This window comes from Portunus trituberculatus, chromosome 40, assembly GCF_017591435.1.
Source record: "Portunus trituberculatus isolate SZX2019 chromosome 40, ASM1759143v1, whole genome shotgun sequence".
NCBI lineage: Eukaryota > Metazoa > Arthropoda > Malacostraca > Decapoda > Portunidae > Portunus > Portunus trituberculatus.
Genome location: NC_059294.1, coordinates 19,560,305 through 19,569,974, shown reverse-complemented (window position 1 = coordinate 19,569,974; position 9,670 = coordinate 19,560,305). Strand labels below are relative to the sequence as shown.

The 9,670-nt window shown below is 46.7% G+C and overlaps 1 protein-coding gene across 1 annotated transcript in view; it reads left to right on the top strand.

Moving 5' to 3' along the window:
* The window catches only part of LOC123516054 (roundabout homolog 2-like), a 305,146-nt gene extending 295,897 nt beyond the window's left edge, over positions 1-9,249 (top strand). The window contains exons 12-16 of the mRNA XM_045275074.1: positions 1,050-1,384; positions 1,727-1,898; positions 3,149-3,387; positions 3,752-3,856; positions 5,185-9,249. Of these exons, the coding sequence (XP_045131009.1) occupies positions 1,050-1,384; positions 1,727-1,898; positions 3,149-3,387; positions 3,752-3,856; positions 5,185-6,006 (1,673 nt within the window). The 3' untranslated portion in view covers positions 6,007-9,249. The remainder of the gene's footprint in view (positions 1-1,049; positions 1,385-1,726; positions 1,899-3,148; positions 3,388-3,751; positions 3,857-5,184) is intronic.
* Positions 9,250-9,670: the final 421 nt, after the last annotated feature.

The following is a 9,670-nucleotide window of genomic DNA, read 5'->3' as shown; positions in this document are numbered from 1 at the left end:
ATATATATATGCATATTATATACAATGAATAAACGTGTGCTCATAGAAAAATGATCAAGGTTACTCCAAGAATTACGTACGCCTGCTTTTGGAAAGTGGAGTGATACTACAAAGCTTTGAACATGAACATTATTGATGCTGCTGAGACTGCTGCTACTTCTCGTGCTTCTGTTATTACTGCCACGGGTGCTGCTTGCTGCTGTTGCTGATGATAATGATGATGATGATGCACAGACAACAGCGAAAACAACAACAACAACAACAACAATAACAATATCAACAACAACAACAACAACAACAACAATAACAACAACAACAACGACCACGAGTACTACTACTACTACTACTACTACTACTACTACTGCTACTGCTACTAGAACTGCTACTATTGCTGCTGCAACAACTGCACTACTACTACTACTACTACTGCTACTACTACTACTACTACTACCACTACTACTGCTGCTGCTGCTGCTGCTGCTGCTGCTGCCACTGCTGCTGCTGCTGCATTTTTAATGCTGCTACTGCTGCTGCTGCTGCTGCTGCTGCTGCTGCACTGCCACTGCTGCCACTGCTGCTGCACTGCACTGCTACTGCTGCTGCTGCTGCTGCTGCTGCTGCTGCTGCTGCTGCTGCTGCTGCTGCTGCTGCTGCTGCTGCTACTGGAGCAGCAGCTATTACTACTACTTGGCTCCAGTGCTCATTACAACAACAGCATGAACGTCAACAACATCAGCATGAACAACACTACCACCACCAATAACAGTAATAACAGCAACAACAGCAAAAACAGCTACTCTTAATACTACTATTCCACCAATACCACCACCACCATCACTGTTACTACTACTACTACTACTACTACTACTACTACTACTACTACTACTACTACTACTGCTACTATACTACCACTACGATTATCACCAGAACTTCGAAAACAACGAATATCATACAACTATTTCTACAACTACTAATAAACCTGCTTCTAATTCTACCAGTACTGCGTATGCACAAAACCAATAACCTCGTCCGTTCTCCTCATCTCTCAGGCTCCGTTACAAAGACGAGCAACTTGGCCAACTTCTACGGCGGGGAGAACCTGTGGCCTGAGTCTGGGTGGAAGCCTGGTGACGGGGAGAAGAGCGACGGCAAACAGACCAGCGGCAGCAGCGGTGATGGAAATGCTGGCGGCGGCGGAAGCGGTGGGGGTGGCGGGGACAGCAGTGAGCGGAACCGAGAGCTGCTGGCTTCCCTGGCTCCTGAGTATGCCGAGATCGACTCCCTTGGGACCTTTACAGCGGGGAAGAAGGGAGAGATGGATGTTAGCGCCGAGGCCTACGCGTCCGCCTCCGTGCTGGCCACCTGCAACAACCGCAAGAATAAGGTGAGAGTTAGATAAGTCAGGACAGAGGAACAAAAAAGAGACACGAGAGAGCAGGAAAAAAAAAAGAGACTCGGATGGAGAAAAGCATAGGAGGAAAGAATAGTAAGGAAAAGGACAGGTGTAGAAGGCGCAGGTCATGTCATGAGAACGAAGGAATTGCCTGTCCTTTGCTCAGTGAGCGCCAAGATTTATCTCTTTCAGTTCACGGTGCAGCCTCCCACAGCAGGCCATTCCCATTCCATCCCTCCGTGTCCTCATTCCAGGCCAGTCCTCCTCACTTCGCCTGTCTCGCTACATTCTCTCGCCTCGCTACACCTGCATTTCCTCCCTCTCCTCCCTCAGGTGTGCGAGAAGTTCCTGTCTCTGCCTCAATGTGTTCCGCTACTCAAAGGCTCCCATGCAACTCACCTTATCCAGCAACAGCAGCAACAACAACAACAGCAACAGCAACAGCAGCAGGACGAATACAACGCCAAACTCTCCAAGGACATGCTCAACAACACTGACAACGAAGGTGCGTCTCCGTTGTGCTCTGCTCTTGTGTGTTTTTCTGCTCTCGTCAGTGTTGTTCGGGTTGTTTATAGGACGAGAACTGGAAGAAGGGAGTATGGGGAGACTTGCGAGTTGCCTTTGAGTAAGAAAATGTAATAAAGCCTCGTAAAGATTTCAGTTTTTAACATCTCAGAAATATTCTCCAACGTTGAGTGAATGGAATGTCGAATGACACACGAGAAAAATACAAATACTTACATTGTTATAGGTGAGCTGGGATATCAGACAAGTAGTTACTTTAATCGTATTGTTTTTCCTTGTTTGATTGTGTCTGCGTGTGTGTGTGTGTGTGTGTGTGTGTGTGTGTGTGTGTGTGTGTGTGTGTGTGTGTGTGTGTGTGTGTGTGTGTGTGTGCGTGTGTGTGTGTGTTTGCCAACATGAGAGCGTTCCTTGTTCCGGATTGTCCTTGATCCTTGAATAATTTAGTGAGGTGCATCTTCACCGAGCTGTAGTAGGCTGAGGTGTTTTCCAATGCATATGTCTCCCAGCGTCTGTGTTGTGCTTGTTGAAACCCACGGCGACACAAACTGGCATGAACTACGATGCTCTTCATTAAACTTTCGCTGAATTATTTAGTCAGGAATACGGATGAGGAGGATAGAGACATACTGAGTCGTTGAAAAGTTGATACTACACAAACAGAGAAGGTCGATATGTTGATGATGATGATGATGATGATAACGATGAAGACAATAATGATGGTGTTGGTGGTGGTGATGGTAAAAAAGAATGACAATGATAATTTTTTACAGTGTTATCGCAAACCATTTCTAAAGTGAAGGAAGGCAGGCATTCTTCCCACTCACACAAAGGCTCCATTTCACCTTCTCCCTTCCTCCTCTCGAAGAACACTAACTCATCTTCCTCCTCCTCCTCCTCTTTCTTACCGCCTCCACAGAAGGATGGTATTTCATCCTCCTGCTCATCATCCACTCTTTTCTCCACCACAATAGGGCGTCATTTCCCCCGCTCCTCTTCTTCCTTCCCTCTCTTCCTCCTTCCATCTCCTCTTCACTACTTTTCCTCCATTACAGACGGTCACTGTTTCATTTTCCTTCTTTTCTTTCTTCTTTTTCCTCCTCCACTACCAAAGGAGAAGCAGCATGAAATTTTTAGCCACTCCTCCAGTTCGTCATCTAATCCTCTCGTCTCTCTTCGCTTCGCCACAGAGGGACTTGCTGATTCACTCTCCTCTCCCATTCCCTCCCACAGAAAAGTCCGTCACGGAGTCTAAACGGCCGTTCTTCATCGAGACGTCGTCGCCCACGCTGCTGGGGTCGTCGAGCTTGTCGTTCCACAGTGTCGGGGTGCCCCGCCTCACCTCCACTCCGCACCCTGCCCTCAGCACCACCCTTAGCGGCCACCACCTCTCCCGCCACACCCAGACCAAGGGCGTTGCCTCTCCATACAGCGTCAATCCTTTTACTTCTCAGCCTCACTTACTGCACAAGGTAACTGTGTGTGTGTGTGTGTGTGTGTGTGTGTGTGTGTGTGTGTGTGTGTACCATATTCTGAAACACTTAAACTCTCCACGTCCACTACTTTCAAAAGGGTCTGCTTAAAGATGCACGTGTTTTTCAAGAGTGTTTTCACAATTATAGTGACAGATGAACAATATTTCTACATTTCTAGTAGGAAAACACTCTTGAGAACCTGTCTAATCATCTCTGTGGCCTTCGAAGATAATCGTGGAGAGAGAAAGAGCAGTGTTTCTGAATACTAGCCTGTGTGTGGCGGAGGTTAGGGTAAGATGTGTCTGGTTCCCTGTCTGTCTGTCCCGTGACTCCTCAAAAACCTTAACTCTCTGACCTCCAGGGTGTGGCCTTGACGCTACGAGATCTAGTGCCGCCCCCGCCGCCTAACCCACCGCCAGGGACACATCGACACCGAGACTTCTCCCGCACCAACACTCTGGAGGAGGTGAGGTTGTCTGCGGGAGGGAGGGTAAAATAAAAGTAGATAAAAGAAAACGGGGCAAGAGGGAAACCGGGAGAAAATGATGGAATATGAGAAGGTAAAATGCGAGGTGTGGAAAATAAGGGAGAGGGAAAGAAGGAAATAAAATGATGGTAAAGGGGAAAAAGATGGGAAGGTAAAATGAGAAATGTGGGAAGGAAACAATGGGGGTAGAATGGTAGGAGGTAAAACACAAGATTAAAAAAAAAGGTGAATTTAGAAAGAGAAAGCAAAATAAAGGTAGGAGAGAAATAGGAGGAAGAACATGTAGAGTGTTAGGATGGGTTTACGAGGGGAGGAGGACAGTGGAGGATGAGAAACATAAGTGGAAAATAGAAGTAAGAGGAAGAGTAAATTGTAGGAGAAAGAAGATTTAAGCTCAGGTAAGAGGAGAAATGGAGAGGAGGAAGCAAAGAGGAAAGGAGAGAATTAAGCCAGAAAATATTCTCGAACACGAGAGTTAAGACTGAGAAAGAATGAAGTGTCTGTGGTAAAAAATAAGAGAGAGAGAGAGAGAGAGAGAGAGAGAGAGAGAGAGAGAGAGAGAGAGAGAGAGAGAGAGAGAGAGAGAAATTGATAGAATAGGAAAAGTGATGTACCGATGTAATGGAGGACGTTCTTCTTTTCATCATCATCTTCACCTTCATTTTCATCTTCTTCTTCTTATTATTATTTTTATTCTTATTCTTATTCTTATTTATCATCTTCTTCTTTTTTTCTTCTTCTTCTTCTTCTTCTTCTTATTATTATTATTATTATTATTATTATTATTATTATTATTATTATTATTATTATTATTATTATTATTATTACTATTATTATTTTCTTCTTTTTCAACGTAAAAATATCAACTTTGAACAAAAAGGGTTATTTCTAAGCTTATAAAACGAAAAACCACCTGGAGATGGTCAAATTCTATCCCTATTTCTACTCAAATCTAAGAATGGAATAAGAGAGAAAAAGGCTGAAGTCTGAATGGAGTAGGAGAGTTGATGGAATTTAGAGAGAAAAAGAGCAGGAATGAATAAGTGCATGACAGGCATGGGTGGTGGTAGCTGTGGTGGTGATGGTGGTGGTGGTGATGGTGGTGAAGCAGGAGGGAGGAATAATGTGATGAGGAAGTTAGGTTGAGGATGCAGGAAGCATTTCGTTGTGATAATGGAGGTAGTGAGCATAAGAGGGATGAGGGTTAGGCGCGGGATGGAGGAATAGTAGAGTGAGCTTGCCCAGTTAGCTTTACAGGAAGGGAGTGATACTGCGGCATGTCTGAAGAGCGGGTGTCTCTTCCACAGCTTCCCTACGCGTGCTACTCCTCCACGCGGGTGGCCTCGCCGAGACCCTCCAGAACTGCCAGTCTGGAGGGCACCGGCTCTCCTTACGGCGGCTCCACCAACACCTACCAGAGCATTGATGGCCTCACGGACGCCTTGCACCGCGACGACGATGGCCACTGTTGCTCCCACTCCTGCAGCCAGAGCCAGTGCCACGCTCACCACTCCCACTCCCATTCCCACGCCCACTCCCACGCCCACTCTCACAGCCGCTGCGGCACGTGCGGTTCTCGCAATTCGTCATCGTCATCGTGCCGGCGCAGCAGCCGCTCCAGCCGGTGTGGGTACGTGCGGGTGGCGCGGGCATCGGGTGGGTCCCTGTACTCCCTGTCGCGGCCCTGTTGCCACGATCCCTCCCGCATTTCTCCCTTCGACTCTGCGGCAGCCGTCATCCCATCACAGGCGTATCGTCCCAACTTTTACGGGTGGGCGTCACCGCCGGGCTCCCCCGCCCTGGACGAGGGGCGCATTGGACCCCGGCGCCAGGTTTCGTTGGAGAGTGATGCTCTCCTAAAGTCTGACCAGGCGCAGGTCTACGCTCCTAGCGGCTCCATTCGCTCAGACGGCGAGTACTGGTGCAGCCGAGATGCAGCGAGTGTGTATGGTGGATCCACTCGTTCGGCAGAAGGTGAAACTGGTGCCGGATCGAGAACAGGGCAGCCGGGCACCTCTCCTGACTCCAGTGCTGTCGAGGGCGTCCCCAGTGACGCCGTCTCCTGTGGGTCCTGCGAGGAAACTGACGCGTCTTTCTATGCTGGAGGTGACAAGCAGACCAAGCTATAAGCCGTGATCCACCAGCCAAGTAGCGGGAATGACTAGTCAGGTTGCGAGTTCTGGCCGTAAAGAGTTTTGCATCTCTTCGCCAGAGATCCAGCGACTGACTATGGAAAGAAAGGCCGCCGAGAAAGGACGCAGAGTGGAGAGTGTGCGATTGTGCGTGGTAAAACTGGCGGCGCTGACAGAGCACGCATGGTGGCATGAGTCAGGATCGCCTCCCGTGCACCCACCATTTCCAGTACTGGGGACAAATGCTCATGAAAAGTTGCATGTGTAGCAACACAGGACTTCTGACTGTATCATAGCAAGTAAATGTTTTCTGTGAGTTTTAATGATGCTCAAAAATAGAGAGAATATAAGGCACTTCACCTTAAATTACGCAGTGAGTGGGCAGTGTCACCGCTGTCGCTTACTGATTCGTATAGAAAAGGGAAGTGCATCTTAAATTCATTTTTGTGCGAGTATAGACGTCCATTGTCATTTGTCTTTTATTTACTTCTCGTATCCAAGAAGGCAGAGGTGGACAGCAGCGTGTCCGACACACATATTGGCGGGTGTCGCGTGGATGACGCCAGCTGTGTGGCGCGGGACTCGTGATAGACTGAGATACTTTAACGGTTTGATGAGAGAGAGAGAGAGAGAGAGAGAGAGAGAGAGAGAGAGAGAGAGAGAGAGAGAGAGACATGGATAAATGAACGAATAAATTAATGAATAAGTGAGTAAATAAATTAGTTACTTGATTAATTCAGTGACAGTTAGTTTCCTTTTATAAGAAGTACATCACTTTAGGCAAATATATTGAGATTATATTTGAAAAGCGACACAAGAAGCTGTAGGATCTTCCAGAACAGACTACGACGATTAAGGAATAGTTGAACTTCTCTAGTCAAGTGTTGATCGTAAGTCAATCATACATATTTAGGACTTCATGTGCAGCGAGGGTGTAGGTGCGTGCCGACCCTTGGGGTACATCTGTCTGTCTCTTTATCATTGTTATTTTTATATATCAGCTGTGTGTGAACTGTGGCCAGCAATGTGTGAAACAAGTTGTGGATGGTGTTCTATTACTCAACTGTACATAAGGTCCGAATCCTGTCATGAAGCTGTCTCGTCAGGGCGCCGAGTGGAATGGTACCTACAGGGTGTCTAAGACTTAATGAACAATACACAATAGCCATATATATGTACATAGGAAGTGAAAACAAACACAAAGTCTCTGAAGGCATCTTCGGTATTCGTCGGCAGCAATAACTTTCAGTAGCTACTCTGTCTGGAGCGAGAAACGTGACGGTCCCACGGCTCTTCAGTATTGAGGGAACCTGTAACAGAAGACACCTCTTTTTGTACACTGAACATTGTGCTAAGCTTCCCAGCCATTTCCTCTTCCTCGTTCCGATTTCTGAAATGTAATTTTCCATGAATACATAACTTGACAGACGTAATTTCTTGACAGTTTTCACACGAAGGTGCTAGTGTCCTGAAGCAGGTGTTCTCAATGTGTCAGGCAGGGTCCTCCACGGGCACACGCAAGCCCGAAGCGCCTGGTGATGGAGATGACGGGACAGTGATTATCCTCAGATCCAATCCGGTACAAGTATAGAACGGGGTTGAGCATTTGAGGGTCGAATCCAGTTTCCCGGACAAAGGCGCGCGCGGAGGATTCTGAAACACCTTGTAAATAGGACCAGTATTAGATTTCTATCGTCGAAGTCTTTCTTTTTTCTGAGCCGCAAAACTTCCAGAGCGTTCGAGGCTTCGGAAGAAACACAACCGAGCGACTTTTTTTTTTCAGATGTGGGAGTAAGTATTGTTATTTCCACTAATGTAATATTTGTTTCTCAATATACCACCAATGAACAACCCATAACCACCTTCCCCTTCCTCCCCCACGTAGTTTTTCTCTGAGTGAATGTCTTCTTTCGCTGTTGTATCCACACGCGCTCTTAGTTGCCTCCGTCTCCTTCCCCCCTGTCCACACTTCTTTGTTATCCTGATGAATGCCGTTATGGTTACTGGTGAGTTGATTGTCCTTCCTTGCCGCGCTCTGGGCTCACGGCCGCCCCTTGCCCTGCTCACCCCGCCCCCCGAGCTCCTGTGATCTCGCTTAGCAGTCATCCGCGACGCAGTTTTTCCCCAATACTTTTCCGTTCCACGATCTGGTTTTCTGTCTTCCCACTGTCATCATTCATGAGGGAAGACCGTGACTGTAGAAGTTTTTACTCTCCAGGATATCACTGCCTCGTTTTACTTAATAGTTTTCAGCTCTTCAGAATGTTGTCTCCTCATTTTCTTTGTTTTAATCAAGTTATGAGTGAGGAATTTTCGCCCTAGGTGTGGATCAAGGCATCGGATGTTTTCAAATAACTTGCACACGTGTGATATACTTCGGTATTCAGTCCAAAAACACTTTTAAACACGAGCTAACTTATGTAACTTTTTTCACTACCTGTTCCAGAAAATGTAATCCTTTCAATATACATTAATTACCTTCTTGTCCCTTTTTCTTTGATCTGTGCTGTTTTTTTTTTTTTTTTTTTTTTCTCTCTCCCAGCGCGCGAGCTTCGTTCGCATGGCTCCGGGACGTGGCGGTGTATATTTTGTACATACTAAAATAGAACATGCCTTTCCCGATCCTCTCCTTGACCCCTGGAGAGAAGACACACGCCACACCACGCACACCCGGCGCCCTCAAGGTACATATGCGTCCTGTTGACGGGAGTCCGTAAGTAAATTAAACAAGGGAATCTAGCTGTTGGATGGTGGTGGTGTGGTGGTGTCGGTGCAGCAGCAGCAAAAACGTCAAGAGTGTACTGTACGTACATGAGAGACTCTCCTCCCAACGTCCCTATCAGCTCCTGTTCCCTCTGGCGTAAGATTTAGAAAAGTGCGTTTTGTATCTATCCTTTGTAACAGTAGAAGAGCTTAGTCTAAACGACCCCTTCAGGACTTGTGCTGACGGATGGCGGCACGGCGGCTGATTCTTCCTCATCACACTGTGTGTGTGTGTGTGTGTGTGTGTGTGTGTGTGTGTGTGTGTTTACTTGTCAAATAAAGCACAAGTTAATAGTGAAAGTGTATTATATGTGAACATGTGTGTTGGGTGTAAGAGTAGTGTGCACTAGGTGAGGGAGTAAGCCAGCCCCGCGCAGCCCTGCCAGGCGGGACCCCTAGGTAGCGGAGCAGAGATTTGTACGTCTAGAATGATGTTTTGTGAACGACAGATAGATGTAAATATATTATTGTTTACAAGAAAGTGTATCATTTTCTTTCCTGCTCGGATAACCAAGAAAGTAGAGGAATGAACCAAGGAGTAGTAAGTTAAATGAGAGAGGATGGAGCTCAAAGGTTTGACAATTGCGCACTTACAAGATTCAAGACTCAGCTGGGACAAGATTCAGAGGTGAGACTTGCTTGGTACGCTGTGATATTAAAAGTTTATTTCTCAAGTCTTTTCGTTTCTTTTTCCTCCAGTGCAGCAAATTCATGCTTTTCCTAAACACATATACACACAAAAACACGCATCCGGCGCTTTTACTTTCCTCTTGCTTCCGTTACACTTGTAATTTCGTAGTTTCACGGTCAACGAATCTTCCTCCTCAACAGTTCGAAGCAGTGTTGGTCACAGCCTCTCGCAGAGGACTCACAGGAATGTTAAGTGAGCCATATTGTT